At 39.2% G+C, this 16,888-nt stretch overlaps 1 protein-coding gene across 1 annotated transcript; it reads left to right on the top strand.

Moving 5' to 3' along the window:
• The first annotated feature begins 7,248 nt into the window (after nt 1-7,248).
• On the top strand, nt 7,249-10,016 carry CFL2 (cofilin 2). Its single transcript, XM_010588586.2, has 4 exons — nt 7,249-7,337; nt 8,424-8,731; nt 8,849-8,925; nt 9,018-10,016. Exons 1-4 carry the CDS (start codon nt 7,335-7,337, stop codon nt 9,128-9,130), a joined length of 501 nt encoding a protein of 166 aa, XP_010586888.1. The 5' UTR covers nt 7,249-7,334; the 3' UTR covers nt 9,131-10,016.
• The last annotated feature ends 6,872 nt before the right edge of the window (nt 10,017-16,888 follow it).

Raw genomic sequence — 16,888 nt, 5'->3', positions numbered from 1 at the left:
TGAAAATACTGAAGTTGTCATTTTACTTGGAATCCACAATCAATGACCATGGAAGCAGCACTCAAGAAATCAAACAACGCATTGCATTGGGCAAATCTACTACAAAGACCCTCTTTAAAGTGTTAAGAAACAAAGACGTCACTTTAAGGACTAAAGTGTGCCTGACCCAAGCCATGGTGTTTTCAATCACCTCATATGCATGTGAAAGCCGGACAATGAATGAGGAAGACTGAAGAAAAATTGATGCCTTTAAATTATGGTGTGTGCAAAGAATATTGAATATACCGTGAACTGCCCGAAGGACAAACAAATCTGTCTTGGAAGAAGTACTGCCAGGATGCTCATTAGAAGTGAGGATTTTTCATATACTCTGGACATGTTGGAAACCCTGGTGGCATAGTGGTTAAGTGCTATGGCTGCTAACCAAAAGGTCAGCAGTTTGAATCCACCAGGCGTTCCTTGGAAGCTCTCTGGGGCAGTTCTACCCTGTCCTCTAAGGTCACTATGAGTCAGAATCAACTCGAAGGCAGCAGGTTTGGGTTTTTTTTTTTTGGTTTTGGACATGTTATCATGAGGGACCAGTCCCTGGAGAAGAACATCATGCTTGCTAGAGGATCATCGAAAAAGAGGAAGACCCTCAATGAGATGGACTGACACAGTGGCTGCAATGACGGGCTCAAGAACAACAATGATTGTGAGGATGGCGAAGGACCAGGTAGTGTTTTCTTCTGCTGTACATAGGGTCCTCAGGAGTCAGAACTGACTCAACAGCACCTAACAACAATGTTGTGGCCCTAATGGGAACTGTCGGTAGAGGTAGCTGGGCATCTAGTTCTTCTGATCTCAGGGTAGATGAGGTCCCGGTTTGTGTCGACTCAGTCCTGTAGACTACTTTCTTCTGAGTCTTTGGTTTCCTTCTTTAGCCTTTGTTCAAGACAAGTAGAGACCAATAGTTGTATCTTAGATGGCCACTCACAAGCTTTTAAGATCCCAGACACTACTCACCACACTGAGATGTAGAACTTTATGCACTACATTATGCTAATTACCTGAGTTGTCCCACAAGACTACCGTCTTAAATCTTCAAATCCAGAAAACCAATCTCACAAAGTGTTTGGTCATGTCTAAGAAGTATCCATACTGTGTCCCCTGTGTGGTTTATTATATATATGGATATGCATGCATGGACAAACAGACCTGTGTACATATGCCTATAGATACTACTAGCTGTACACACATGTACCCACATATTCATACTCATACACTTATACACCTATATACATATTTGTGCAGCCACACACATTTTTTGGTTGTTGACAGTGTTGTTACAAAATTATATTTGTCCTCACAGCACTGTGGCTTTGTACATTCAGTTCCTTCTTCTTTAAATGCCCTTCCCTCATCTGCCTTAGTTAACTGCCACTTGTTCCTTAAGACCCAACTCACCCCAGACTGAGTTGGTGGCCTTCCTTTGTGCTCACAAGCATCCTATGTGTATGTCATTACGCATGCATGGGATTGTTTCATAAATGTCGACTTCCTCACTGTATTCCACAGGACTGACTAAGAGGCAGGGGCTGTGTTATTCTTATTTTAGCATTCCCAGTTCCTAGCAGAGGTTCAATAAATGAAATAAAGAAATGAACAAGGGGAAGGAATAAACTGTTCTCATTCTTAGTTTTTTAAAAATCTCTCTCCTACTCTTATTCATGTCTATTAACATATAGTTTTCATGTTACATTTTTCATGTCTATGATTTTAGAATCTACAGCTTTTGTAAGAAAGTAGGCTAAAAAAAGGATTTTCTATCTCGACAAATAAGTTTCTTTTCTCAGGTACTTTTTATATAGTTTTTGTAATTTAGTTAGCCTGTTAGTGGTTTGGGTTATTACTTATTACTACAATTCAGTTAATATCAATGCATTACTAATAAATATGATCGAGGTTTTATAAATAACAGGTGGGTGGGTCTGATAAATTGTGTCTGTGAGTTAACAAACTGAAGCTGGTATTTATTTAAACCACTAAAATTGGCATTTATAAACACAGTTTGAAACTGTTTCGAACTACTTACTGCATTCACTGCTGCTACCCTTTTTTGCATTTCTTCTTCATGTGACACAGACTGCAGATGTTTCTTTATTGTGAGGTCATGCTCCTAAATTAGTTTAGAAGGAATGAGAGATGAGACGTGTAAGACCCAACATGAGTTTTATGGATCATAAAGTGAGTCACGGAGATCAGGCTGCAACACACAACTCCCACTGTGTTTACTTTCCAGTTCTAAGTTCAAAATTGTATTTAGAAAAATACACGATTTGCCTCCTTGTAGACAGGCGTAGGTTAGAAAGCTTATGTCAGAGTAAAGAAGGCATGTGGGAAGAAAGGTACATTTGGAAGCAGTGAGCGTCTTTATGCTTACACTTGTCTTTGTCAGGAAGTAGCTGTGGAAGCTGAGAGTGTGATGTCTCTTGACAGGAAGTGAGGCTCAATATAATTTTTTTGCATAATCTTCCAGATCCGTTGTTTTAGATAGGTCTGGGGAAAAAATGATCTTTAAACTTTTACATGCCACAAAACTTCCACCTAGATTGGTTCCTGGGGGAACAGGCATTAGGAGGTGGTTGCTTCTTCAATTTTCTAAGGAACCTTGAGTAAAAGAACCTTGGCTAAGCCTTAATGGACACCAGTGAAGACTGGGATTGCTTGGGTGACTGTTGTCCATGAGTTGGTAAACTCAGTGTTCTCACCTTCCCTCTGCACTGGCATTAGCTAAGTCTGGGGGGTTCCTGTTCCTGGGCTGGACAGGAGCTTTCCAAATATTATTTCACTTGTTTGAGTAAGATTCAAACTGCCTCACAATATTCCTGAGAGGAAGAAGGTAATATTATGTCCATTTTACATGTGAGGAAACGGAGCCTTAGAACAGTTAATAGCGCCACACTGCACCACTACCACTGTCAGAGCTGTGCGTCCATTCAGATCCATCTGACTTTGAAGCTCTTTCTTTTCTACTCCATACTGATGACCTGAAGCTTTTTCCTTTACACTACTTGCTGTTTGCAAGGCCTCCTCTTTGAGTTTATTTATCTTTTGGACTCACAAAGATTTCTGATTTCTACAGGCCTACAGCTATGTCTAAGGAGCCCAGGTAGCACAATGGTTAAGTGCTCGGCGGCCAACTGAAAGGTCAGAGGTTCAAACTTACCAGTGGCTCCATGGAAGAAAAGACCTGGTGATCTTTTCCTGTAAAGACTACTGTCTAGAAAACACTATGGGGCAGTTCTACTCTGTCATATAGGGTTGCTAGGGGTCAGGATCTACTCCAGGGCACACAACAACAGAGCTATGTCTGCCATGCTGTTAGAAGTTGGCTGTAGTATGTCCCTCAAGTTGTCTTTTATTTTCTGCCTTTCCTCTTTGAGGTTATTCCTGCTTAGTTTCTAATAGTTGTTTGTTGCTGCCATGCCTCTGTAGTCCAGTTGATGGACAAATGTAGCTTAGTTGTGGGTTCTAGTCCTGGATTGCTCAAGATCCTACTGTCTCCCCTGCTAACCGTTTGCTTGGGCTTGAAACTGCTCAATAGATGTGTTGTGGTAGGCCAAATAACGACCCCCAAAGATGTCCACACCCTCATCCCTGGAATTCACAGGAATATGTTACTTACCTGTCAAAAGGAACTTTGTAGATATGATTAAGTTAAGGATCTTGAGACAGGGAGATTATCCTGGACTAACCAGAGTAGACCCAATATAATTACAAGGTCCTTATAAGCAAAACAGGGAGGTAGCAGAGAAAGAGAGTCAGAGAAGGAGAGGTGATGACTGAGCAAAAGCTGGAGTGATAAAATTGCTGGCTGGGAGTCACAAGCCAAGGAATGCCAACAGCTTCTAGAAACTGGAAGAGGCAAGGAAACAATTCTTCCTTAATGCCTCCAGAAGCAACGAAGCCCTGCCAACACCTTGACTTTAGCCCTCTGAGACTCATTATGGACTGCTGACCCCCAGAACTGTAAGGTAACAATTCTGTGCTGTTTTAAGCCACAATGATTAATTTGTTACAGCAGCAGTAGGAAATTAATACACCTAGTGTCTGAGACTCAGATTCCTCCACTACACAGGGACCAAAATTCATGCAGCAATGATTGGTAATGCTGTCCCTTTACAAATAGTGCTAGATTCTGGTTATAACTAACAAGGGTGAAGAGAGGGAGCTATTAGAGTCCTGAGGTTCTCAAAGCTGTCATCACAAGGAGGAGCAGAAAGGCCTTGTAATCTTCAGGAGCTTCCTTCTGTTCTCTTTTTAGCAGTAATTATTGTTCCAGCATCTATTGAGCACCTACTATGTGCCAGGTTCCAGAAATTCAAAGATGAGTAGGACTCAGATCCTCAGGGAGTTTACAATCTGGTGGAGCGGCAGGACACATACACAAGCAGTTATAATGCAATAGAAGATGTGCAAAGACAAAAACATATGTAGTAAAAGAATCCTAGAGTATGGGAGGTTTGAAATCTGCCTGGGGAGGAGAAGAAGAAAAGGGAGACTCAGAGAGCCTGGGTCAGAGCTGGGGCGCGACTAACATCTTTGGAATCACCAGCTTCGGTCAAGAGGTTCTGACTCCTAATCTAGGTCCTCATGCAGCCATCCCTGGTTTCTGCCAGGGGCTGCGGCACAAGTGGAATTTTTCTGCTACAAATCTGCAAGGCCAGAATGGGGAGAGAGACCTTGAGAGAAACAGTCCAGGAAGAAGAGTTGATGATACCCACACTCCGCAAATGTTTGAAGCTTTATAAATCCATTCTCTGTGACTTTCTTAGAGCGTCGAGAGAGAAAGGGAAAGGTTTCATAAATGGTGAAGTAGTTTTTAAATGTAAAATATTATTATCTACTTGCTTGGGATTCATGCTTAGACATTGGAAAGTTTCTTTTCAATTTTTGTCTCTAAACCAAGTTAATCTTCCAATTAAGACAGTAAATTGCAAGGTATGAACGTAAAAACTAGGTCTATGTTTCATGCACAATAGCTAACATGCTCCTGTTTAAAATATATTAAATTGTGGATAAAAGAATGTATCACACAATCTTGGGGATACTCTCTTCTCATGATTTTCCATCACTAAATTTATTTAATCCTGACCTGAGGACACTTACACAGCATTTCCTATTAATGCTGACAGACTCATAAACTGAATTTTAAAGCTAAAAAGGGCCTTACCAGTAACCAGTTGCCGTTGAGTCAATTCCAACTCATGGTGACCCCTGTGTTTCCGAGTAGAACTGAGCTCCATAGGGTTTTTAATGGCTGTGATCTTTTGGAAGTAGATTGCCAGGCCTTTCTTCCAAGGCAAATAAGAGTCAAACCTCCAACCTTTCAGTTAGTAGCCAAATGCTTAACTATTTGCGCCACTCAGGGACTCCAAGAAAGGAACTTAAAAATAATTTAACCAGAACTTGTTTTATAGATGGAGAATCTGAAGTCTGCAGGGATTAAGAGAGCCTTTCAAGGTTACAGACAAAGAGGCAGTGCCGGGATTACCACTCAGGTTTCCCAACTCCCAACTCAAAATTCTTGCCCCTACATTGCACTTCTAGTTTAGTTTGCTCCAAGGTTTACCTGAATTTTTTTAAGTCCCAACTGTTTCAGGCAATAATAATTCTACCTTTGTAATGCAAGGGTTTTTTATGATACAAGGTTAACTACTGATCAGAGCTTTAAATTCATTCTACCAACTTTACAAATGAAGAAAGTAAGGCAGAAACAGTAAATGTTTAGGAGAAAAAGTAGCATAAATCAATACCAGCTAATTAAACACCTTACTAAATCTTCTTTTCGATATAAACAGATAAACACATAAAGAATTTTGTTTATAACTTATTATTAACACAGTGTTAAGTCTTTATGGAAATTTTCCTCAAAGAATAAAGTGCCAATTTTTCTATGATAAATCGGATATTTACATAAGTGCAATCAAAAAAGATTTAGTTAGAGCAACTGCCTGCCTCAATTATGTGGGCTTTACCGGAAGAGTGATTGCCAAGATTCTTGTGATTGCCAAGAAGAGCGAGGAATTGACTCTTGTCCTTTGCCTGTCAAGTAGGTTCCGATTCATGTGTACCAGAAGGAAAAGTTGCATAGCCCTGAGCCATGTTCATAATATTCAGTACGTTTGAATCCATTGTTGCAGCTATTGTTGTCAAGTCATCTCATTGAGGGTTTCTTGTTTTCAATGACCCTCTACTTTGCCAAACACGGTATCTCTTTTTAGCCATTGGTCTTTCCTGATGGTGTGGCCAAAGAAAGTGAGCTAGTCTCACCATCCTCTCTTACATTCTGGTTTTATTTCTTCTAAGACTGATTTATTCGTTCTTCGGCAGTCCACAGTGTATTCAATATTCTTCGCCAAAACCACAGTTCCAATGCATCAATTCTCCTGTCTTCGTTTTTTCACTGTCCAGTTTTTAAATGCATACACAGCCACGGCTTGGGTCAGGCGCATGTTAGAAGGTCCGTTTATTTGACGCCCCCTCTCATAGCTGGGGCTTCATGAAAAGACTATTAGCAGAGAGTATAATCCATTGGCTGTGAAGTCCAAAATATAAAGAGATGTTATCAAGGAATGAAACCACTCCCTTTTTTTCGTATTATTAATATTTCAACCACAGGCTTTTGGAAAGTGTTTTCACACCTCGACTTTTCATTTTTTATGAGTAATTCAATCAACTTGGAAACCTCCCTGTAATGCTTATTTTCATTTAATTGGAGGAAGGAGAGCTAAATCCAATGCACTACGACAGGTCTCCAAAATGACTTGGAACGTTGAGATGAGGCCCTTTCTGTGGAAACCAGAGGTGAATGAAGGAAAATCACCTTCGCCTGCCGTCTGTCTCTAACGCGCACAGTCCCAGGAGCGGCGCTCTCAGGAAGTCAGTTTGGAAACCGTGTGCCGAGTACACTCCCCGGCCGGGTGACGGGGGGTGTCCCGGGGCTGGAGGCAGCGCTGCCCGGTTTCAGAGCCTCGACTCTGCCCGCACTACCTCGCGGGCCTGCTCGGCTCGCGCCGGGGTCAGGCGGAGGACGCGGGGGGGCGGGGCTGCAAGACAGAAGGGCCAGCCCGGGAGCGGGGCGGGGCCGACAGGGTGGGGCGTGCCCACGTGACCGCCCCGCCCGCCGCCCTCAGTCCGCCGAGCCGCCTCCGCCTCTCTCGGGCGGCAGCTCCCGGCGTGCCCCGCGCTCGCCGCTGCCCTACGCCCCTCCTCCCCGTCCTCCTCCTCCTCCTCCCCAGTGCCACAGAGCCGGAGCCTGAGCAGCCGCCGCAGCCACAGCCGCGGGCACTATGGTAAGGCGGGCGCACTAACCCAGGAGCGGGGGCGCGGTGAGCAAAGCCCCCCGCGCGTCCTCGGAGGGCTCGGGGAGCGAGGCCGCCATTTTAGCCTGATTCTGGCCTGCGAGGTGGGCGTTCAGGTGCTGCGGCTCCGCTGCTCTCCAGCTGGCCGGCCTGCTCTCCCGCCGTCAGGCTCGGCCCCGCTGCTCTTCGGATTCCTGGGAGCTGGAGGGCTCCGGCGGGAGCGAGGTCGGAGCCTGGGGCTGGGCAGACGGCGGCGGGAGGGGCAGCGGCACATGGCGCTGCGGCCGGGGGCGTCGGAGGGGCAGCGCAGCTTGTCCTTCGCCTCCTAATTTTAAGACGCGCGCTCTAAAATTCGTACGTGCTCTAAAGCCGTTGCTGAAGGTTTTTGGTCAGGGTCTTGATGGTCTGTAATAAATCCCATATGGAGAGATTAAGGAGATGGGAAAAGTCTTAAAAATGCTTTCCCGCGGGAAAAAGGCTTTTACACGGGACCCGTTAGGTCTGAAGTGTCTGGATTTGAGCTTTGAGGCAATTATGTTGTAGCCATGGGCGATTTGGAGTTTACACTTGATTCCCTTTCCTTATGAGGAAACGGCACTGGCTAGAATGACTTTAAAGAAAAAAATCCTAGACGCATTAACTGAAATCCGAAAGTGTTTTTTTTAAGGCCTGCAGAGTTGACACAATACAGAAGGTATTTTTGCTGCTGCTCCTGAAGCTCTGACATCACCCAGTGAAATAGGAAACATTTCAGGGATGGGACAGTTTGTATTTGTCCTTTTCACTCTACGTTCCATTTCCTTCAAACTCCAAGCCACCTTAAAAAAGGATGAATGGGGCCGGGTAACTTAGAATCCTTAGGTGGTTCGTACCAAACCTGGTGCCCTCGAGTCAATTCCGATTCATAGCGACCCTATAGCTGTATACTGATACTTAAATGTGATAAATCTGATTGGACTCCTTGGATGGTGTGATGAAATTTTTTATGCTCAGACTCAAGCAAACTGCTAGGCAAACAGTAGTTTTGGTTAAAACCAGAATACTTGTTCTGAATTACTACTCTTTGTCTATTTTCAGGCTTCTGGAGTTACAGTCAATGATGAAGTCATCAAAGTTTTTAATGATATGAAAGTGAGGAAATCTTCTACACAAGAGGAGATCAAAAAAAGAAAGAAAGCAGTCCTCTTCTGTTTAAGCGATGACAAAAGACAAATAATTGTAGAGGAAGCAAAGCAGATCTTGGTGGGTGACATTGGTGATACTGTAGAGGACCCCTACACATCTTTTGTGAAGTTGCTACCTCTGAATGATTGCCGATATGCTTTGTACGATGCCACATACGAAACAAAAGAGTCTAAGAAAGAAGACCTAGTATTTATATTCTGGTGTGTAAAAACAAAAGAAAAAAACACTTTTAAAATGCAAGGATTACTATTAACATAGTCAGTTTTGCTTTTGTTTTTCTTATAATTGGGATTCAACAATTTTTTTTTTCCCTGTAGGGCTCCTGAAAGTGCACCTTTAAAAAGCAAGATGATTTATGCTAGCTCTAAAGATGCCATTAAAAAGAAATTTACAGGTATATGAACACAGAATATTTCGTGCAGAGAAATTATTCATTCTTATTTAAAATAAGGTAATGGGATAATTTCTTTCTTTCTTTTTTTTTAGGTATTAAACATGAGTGGCAAGTAAATGGCTTGGATGATATTAAGGACCGCTCGACACTCGGAGAGAAATTGGGAGGCAATGTAGTAGTTTCACTTGAAGGAAAACCCTTATAAAATGACAGTCAAGTGCCATCTGGATCTTAAGGAGCCATCTGGATCTTAAGGAGCTACCATTTCTCTACCGCAGTCAATTGGAATAGTATTACATTATTAGGGTTTTTTTTTTCCCCTCCTCTCCCCACTGGGCCCTTTCAACACATGAATGGAGGAGATATCATTCATTTACGCAACCTATCAGTGATTGCCATTAGACTGTTAATACTGTTACTTTTATGTAGAACCCAAGGAATGCCTTTCTGTCTACTTTAGCCAAAACAACTGGTTATACGCCTCCCCTGCAGCAAGCACCACAATGAATGTGATTGTCAATGTGAATAGCTTAGAATACTGCAAAGGGTAAGCTAATTGAATGCCTTGAAAGTATTATCCACTGGTCAGATGGTAAACTTTATTCAGTATTATTTAGAGTTGCACTCGGTTGCAGTTCTGTGAGGCTCAAGCATTCATACACCTCACCTGCCTTGGCAAGCCTATTTTTGCAACATGGCAGCACAGATATAACACTATGCATCGAAAGCACTTTTTTTGTAATGAGTTTAACCCCACCCCCACCTCAAAAAGAATGCCAATTAAGTTGCATAAACTGTGTCATCAACTTATCCTGGTAGTACCTCAGTGTTCATTCCTGTTACGTGCATACCTTGGTAAAAGAAATAGATGTTATTAATGCCTTTTTGTTTTCCATTGAGTGTACACTACTGAATAAGTGTAGGAGTTTTATGTTTACCATGTGAGTCTTGCAACACTAAAGATATTTTGAATATCAGTCATGGCAATTTCTGTATAAAAGAGCCTTAAACAGAACATTGTTTTTGAGATCAGACTTACCACCCTCACACAAATGGCCACGTTGCAATAAAAATTGTGGCATATTACAGAACGTTGCCTTGTTTTCCTTGGAAATTTTGAAAACTGTTGTGTGAAACAACTTCTAGGGTAAACAGCTATTAATCTCTGCACTGGTCATTTGAGAATTTTTTTTGTACAGGATTGTTGCGTGATATTTTCTGAATTTGATTTATTTGGTTTAAAAATACTCTATCCTAAAGCCAAGTAATATACAGTACCGTTATTATAGAGCAGTACTTTTATAAACAGTTTATTTATTTCCTTGTGTTTTAATATGGGGATCAGAAATTATTTTTTTGCATTTTGACATAAATACTCTTCAATATCTGATTTTTTCTCTGGATTAATTAGGGTAGTTTTTTTTATTCATATTTACATTTCTAAATAGTTGAGTAGTAGAAGCAGAAAGCTCTTAATGCTTATTTGGTCATGATGAAAATAATTTGGAAAATGTTGCCCTTTAAAAGTTTAATACTTCTAAGTTTAGGAACTTTGATTTCAACTGCTACTCCTTAATATATTTTGCACATTGAATTGGAAAAAAATAATTGCTATAGCAGTCTTAAACATTGAGTGGGATTTGGCTGTGATCCAAAGACTGCTGTCCTTATAGAGAATTTGATCTGCTCAGTGTGAGCAGTTTGCTGTTAGCCAGAGCTATTTATGGCGAACACATGCTTTTGTATCTTGTCATAGTTATCCACAAATGGCAAAACTGGATTTGATTCTACTGGTATGCAAAACAGGCATGCTAGTAAGCAGTCAGTCATGGCTCAGAATTTAACCCCATAGCTCTGAAGAATTTTATCAAAAGACAGAAAATGAAAATAACCTTTTAAGAAAACTTTTTAATGTGTGGAAGTAATTTGAGCATAATTAGATTTTTTTTCCATATTTTTAAGTTATTTTTCAGGTGAAAGAGATTAAATATTTAAGCTTTCCTTTTAAATTATATGAACGGCTTAGGATCTTTTGTGCTGAGCAATTTTATTTCAGGCTTTCAGCTGTCCCTGTGAGTTGTCCTGGACATTTCAATGGCTTTTTGGTAAGGCCAAACTCCAGTAAGCAAGGCATGAGAATACTAACATATACTAAATTATATGTGTAACATACTTGCACCGTGAAATTTTTCATTGAGGTATTTCCTCATTTTTCTGAAAAATAGACTATAAATTAGCTATGTAGTATCTTTTGTTTTTATAACTTGATTCCTCAACTTCCATATATGCCTTTTTAATTATATAATTTCCGAGATAAAATATGGCTTTATACTGTAATACTTTGATTTGTTAGATTGACAAATTAAAACTGATACATATAATTGATAGTTAAATTCATCTCTGAATTCTTTGTGCATAAAGCCAAAAATAATGGTAAAAATTAATGGTTCGCATGTTATTTAAGCCAAATTTGGCATTTGAAATGATGATTTTACTTTACAATCATTTATAATGAAACAGTGTTCCAGTTAGCTTTAAAAGGTATACGGTGCTAATTAATAAAATATTGAGGACAATATTTTACTGCTAGCTTGCAAAAATTATAAGTGTTTAAAATAAAATATATGGAAATATATAAAGCTGTTGAGATGTGTTTACTTAAGCTTTGGAACATTAAAAATTTTTTAAATTGCAGATTAAAGAAACACCATTATATTTAGTCTGTTTTTCAGGATATTCATTGATATATTTTCTTATTTAGAGATAACAGTTATCTTTGAAAACTGAGTGTCATAGCATTTACTTTTAGCATTTTCAGACAAATGGGACCTTTTGGCATTTGTCCCACACTGGCTATCAGCTGTTGTTTTCCGTCATTATCTAAAATAGTGAGGCCAGCATCGTGTATTTAATGTGCTTTTTTAATAGGAAGAGAAACTTACTAGGTTTTAGTTTCTCTGAAATATATCCTTTATAGCAACTAATTTATGGAATCTAGCAGATGAGTTTTGGGAGAAAATTATTTAAAAAGTGTTGATAAAAAATAATGTCAGCAATGGTAAGTCAGAAGGGTTGGGAACTGGGAACGCTTTTCATTAGGTTTGCCACTCTGAAAAAACAATTTTGTTCTATTCATAGTTTTGCTCTATTTTTGCTTGCAGATTTAATAGTTCAAGATCCAAAACAACATGAATATTTATTTTTCTGTAAATACTAAAGCTACTAGAAATGTGCTGGTAGGCTCCAGTGGATATTTTTAAGACAGCATGAGTAATAGATGTTTTGTGTCTCGTCTCGGTCAGTGGGTCTGAAGCTTCTCCTTTGCTATGGAGGATCCAAATAATTGGTTACTTTCTGTGTGGACTTAGGAGTCATCTCTTCATGTCCATTTCCTGTCATAAAGCAGTTGGACAGGTTAATCTTCCTGAGCCTCAGTTTCTTGATCTATAATATGGGAATGATAATATTGATCTACTATGTCTGGTTTCTTAATATCAAATATGAAATGCTTTTTGAAGTTAACATTTTGTTTAAACCACTTATTCAGAACAAGTGTAGTTAAGTAAAGAACCATTTTAAAAATAAGGTTTATAGTAAGTCATTGAACCTCTTTGTTTTTGTTACTATTCCACTTAATCTCATAGTTTGTTTTAAGGACTAATTAGCTGCTATATAGAGTCTGGTTTCCAGAATGATGTATAAAGTATATATGTAGCTTTCACAGTTGTTGTTCATGGCTGCTTTTAATCTTCTTAGAGTAGTTTTCTTTTTCATGTCAGATGCTAGTTTTTTCCCCCAATAATTTTGAGGTAAAAATTAAAAGAGGAAATAAAGTTATAGAACTATTACTGCTTTAGAATACTGAAAGGCAGTTTTTTTTTATTGTAAAAATTTATATGACATTAGCCAATTCAACCTTTTCAGGTTTACAATTTAGTGATAATAATTACATTAATCATTTTGTGCAACCCTAACCAACAATCAGCCAAATTTTCACTTACCGTAATCAGTGACTCACTGCTTCCTAACCAGCGACTCTCCCTTTCCTCTTTCTCCTGCCCCTGGTAACCACTTACAAACTTTGGTCTGTATATATTTGCCTATTCTAGATACTTCCTGTTAAGTGACATCATACAATATGTCTTTTTGTGATTGACTTACTTCACTCAGCATAATGTTTTTAGGGTTCATGTTGTAACATCTGTCCGGACTTCATTTCTTTTTTATGGTTGAATAATATTTCATTGTATGTGTATACCACATTCTGTTTTTCCATTCATCTGTTGATGGTCATTTAGGTTATTTTCACCCTTTGGCTGTTGTGAATAGTGCTGCAGTGAACACTGGTGTACATGTGTCTGTCTGAGTTGGTGCTTTCAGGTCTCTTGGATATATACCTAGGAGTAAAATTGCTGGGTCATATGGTAGTTCTGTGTTGAACTTTTTGAGGAATTGCCAAACTCTGTTCCATAGAAGCTGAACCATTTTGCATTCCCATCCGTAGTGGATAAGGGTTCCAATTTCTCTATGTCCTTAAAAGCACTTTAAATCCATCTACTGTTAGGCTGTTTTAAACAGCTAATGGTATTTCTTTCCTACATATAAGAAAAGTTTGGGGAGGTTAAGGACCATCCCAAGATACTGAGTAGCAAAGCTGAACCCAGTCCAGTATACTTCACTCTGCATTTACATTGTAACATACAAGTGTTTTGTTTTTTTTTTTTCTTTCTAAAAAGATGAAATAATCTGGTATTTTGAGTAGTACATACTAACTTACTCAGTATATTTTTAAAGTAACATCTTTAAAGAATATGTTTGAAAAACAGTTTTGGAATTTTTTCTAAGAAGGCCCATAGCCATAAAATTCTGAAATATTTTCAGATGTCAAAGATTTTCTTAGATGTTTCAGTAGTTTAAAATTATGGGATTGTGAAATGTTAGTTGTTGGAAAACAAGGATCATATAGATAGTTTTTTCAGGAAGCTGATACCTCTTAATCTTTTTCTAAAAACACACTTATTTTAACTGTATGGAGTACATAGTTCTCTTGCTCCCATCTGTCTTTCTAGAAAGTACTGCTGTATATTATAATGCTTATGTACTAGGACTTTAGTATCAGACTGCCTGGATTGTTCAGATAAATATTGGCCTTTACCATTTACTAATTGAATGGTCTTAGGCAAATCACTTAACCTCTCAAAGCCTTAGTTACTTCAGCTATAAAATGGGGATAATTGTACCCCATCTCATAGGATTGTGAGGATAAATGGGAGTACTTGTAATAGTTCCTGGCACATAGTAAGCACTCAGTAGGATGACCTTAAGATTTACAGTCCAAAGCAGGACAATTTTTGAGAGTGAAAGAAAGCTATTGATAATTATTCCAGGACAACAGGCTTAAGCTGGGACAATTCCAAACAAATCAGGAGGTGTGGTCACCCTATCAAGAAGTATAGGGTGTTATTAAAATGTAATACTTAAATAGGATGTACTGTATTGAAGATTCATGGCCATCTTTATTAACTTTAATTATAATGTGTTAGCATGATGACCGGAGCCCTGGGGGCACAGTGGTTAAGTGTTCAGCTGCTAACTGAAGTATATGATTGTTTCTAAGTTACCTCAGAAGGCTAACCTTCGAATGTTTATGCTTACTCAAAAATAAACCTCTTCCCTTGACTTTCGTATTGGGAAGCTGTCATGTTACATTTTGTTATCAGTGTGCTTTGCCTATAGGAAAAAAAAAAATGCTTGCCATCAAGTCGGTTCTGATTCATAGCGACGCTATAGGATAGAGTAGACCTGCCCCACGGGGTTTCCAAGGAGCAGTTGGTGGACTCGAACTGCTGACCTTTTGGTTCGCAGCCATAGCTCTTAACCACTGCGTGTCTCCAGGGCTCCTATAGCACCTTAAAATGATTGCTTCTCGTTTGTGGATCTGGAAGACCAAGTTTGTTAGAAGTTGTATCTAAGAAAAGTAAGATAGCTGAGCAGTAGGTAAAGGGGGTGGGTGGATTGACTTGTGTGTCAACTTGGCTAGGCGATGATTCCCAGTGTTGTGTGATTGTCCACCATTTTGCCATCTGATATGATTTCCCTATGTGTTATAAATTCTACCTGTATGATGTTGAGGCAGTTAATGAGGCAGGACTCAATCTACAAGATTAGGTTGTGTCTTAAATCCATCGCTTTTGAGATATAAAAGAGAGAAGCAAGCAGAGTGACGAGGGGGACCTCGTACCATCAAGAAAAAAGAGCCAGGAGAAGAGTGTGTCCTTTGGACCTGGGTTCCCTGCGGTGAGAAGCCTCTTGACCAAGGAAGATTGATGACAAGGACCTTCCTCCAGAGTTGACAGAGTAAGCCTTCTCGTGGAGCTGGCACCCTGAATTTGGGCTTCTAGCCTTCTAGACTGAGAGAATAAATTTCTCTTTGTTAAAGCCATCCACTTGTATTTCTGTTATAGCAGCACTAGATAAGACAGAAGGCATTACCCTTTACCCAGTGAGAAGTCTAAAAGATTTAAGAAAACCATATCTGCCTTTGACTGTACCTGTGTCTTTAAAGGCACACATGGGTATTTGTTCCCATTATTAAGGAAAGAAAGGTTTATTCTTCACTGAACTTTTGTAGATAATTGAAACAAGTACATAATAGGATATGGGACAAGTGTTTGATGATAAAAGTAATTTTAAATACAAAATGCCAGTTGACTTTTTTAGTTTATTGAACATTTTTACCTGCACCCTATACATTGAAAACCCTGGTGGCATAGTGGTTAAGAGTTCAGCTGCTAACCAAAAGGTAAGCAGCTCGAATCCACCAGGAACTCACTCCTTGGAAACCTATGGGGCAGTTCCACTCTGTCTTGCAGGGTTGCTATGAGTCAAATCGATCCCACGGCAGCGGGTCTTAAACATGTTGAGTAGAAAGTAGCTTTGCTTACTCTTCTCCTAGATAGATACTTTTCATGTACTCTGCTCACAGCTAACTTGATTATGCACATATATGCATGTACAACAGTTAAGTTGTTTATTGGGCATAAAAATTTGGAACAGGTTTTTGTTCAAATGAATGATCATTTTCCCACAGAAATGAAAAAGCACTTATGGTAACGGTATACTATTTTTTGGTAGCACTTTTTTTTCTTCCTCTTTTTATATATTCTCGAATAGTGGAATTTCAAGTATTTTCCTTGGGAGGTTGCTAGTTACTGAGTGAATCACAAAATTCCTGGGCATATGGCCCGAAGCCTCTTAATACATGTTCCTGTGAGCTGGTGGGACCTTTCTTTGATTAACTGCAAACTAAATCACCAGATGATAAAGGCAGTTCCCAAATTGGCATAATTAGACAATTTAATAAAAGGTAAAAGTGCCAGTGTTTTTCTAGAAGTCATAAAACTTTGCTGTACAACATAAAAAAATGAGTGAAAGAGATACAGACCATGAAATAAGTGAAAAAGTTTTATGTGAGGATGAAAGTAATGTTTATGTAAACCCTTTTGTGTATAAGATAGGAATAGTCGAAAGACAAGATTGAGAAAAAAATGACATTCCCCTTGCGAACCACTGCTTTATTGGCAGTTGTTATTAAGGAATGTGTAGAATTTTAAATTTATAGATTCCATTTTAAAAAGTCTTTTTTTATAAGGGGGAAGGGAATTAGTAGCAAACTTTTTTTTTATTGTTACCCATTTTCCTAATGTGAAATATATTTAGATTTAAAAATTCACCTAGGTTTTTTTTTAGGCTTAACTGATTTTGACGAGTAAAGGGAAATGAAAGTTCACAATTTGTAGTACTATTACATATTGAGTAGTGTGTATACTTTGAATAAGTGCAGCATTAGAACCAGATTTGTTCTTAGGAAGTTGATTTAGCAGGATTTTGCTCCTTATTTTTGTTACCTTTTTGTCTACCTACTGAAGAAAAATACTTTAGTATAGCAGTCCTTAAGAAATTA

Source organism: Loxodonta africana, chromosome 10 (genome assembly GCF_030014295.1).
Source record: "Loxodonta africana isolate mLoxAfr1 chromosome 10, mLoxAfr1.hap2, whole genome shotgun sequence".
Taxonomy (NCBI): domain Eukaryota; kingdom Metazoa; phylum Chordata; class Mammalia; order Proboscidea; family Elephantidae; genus Loxodonta; species Loxodonta africana.
This window is presented reverse-complemented; position numbering and strand designations above follow the sequence as displayed.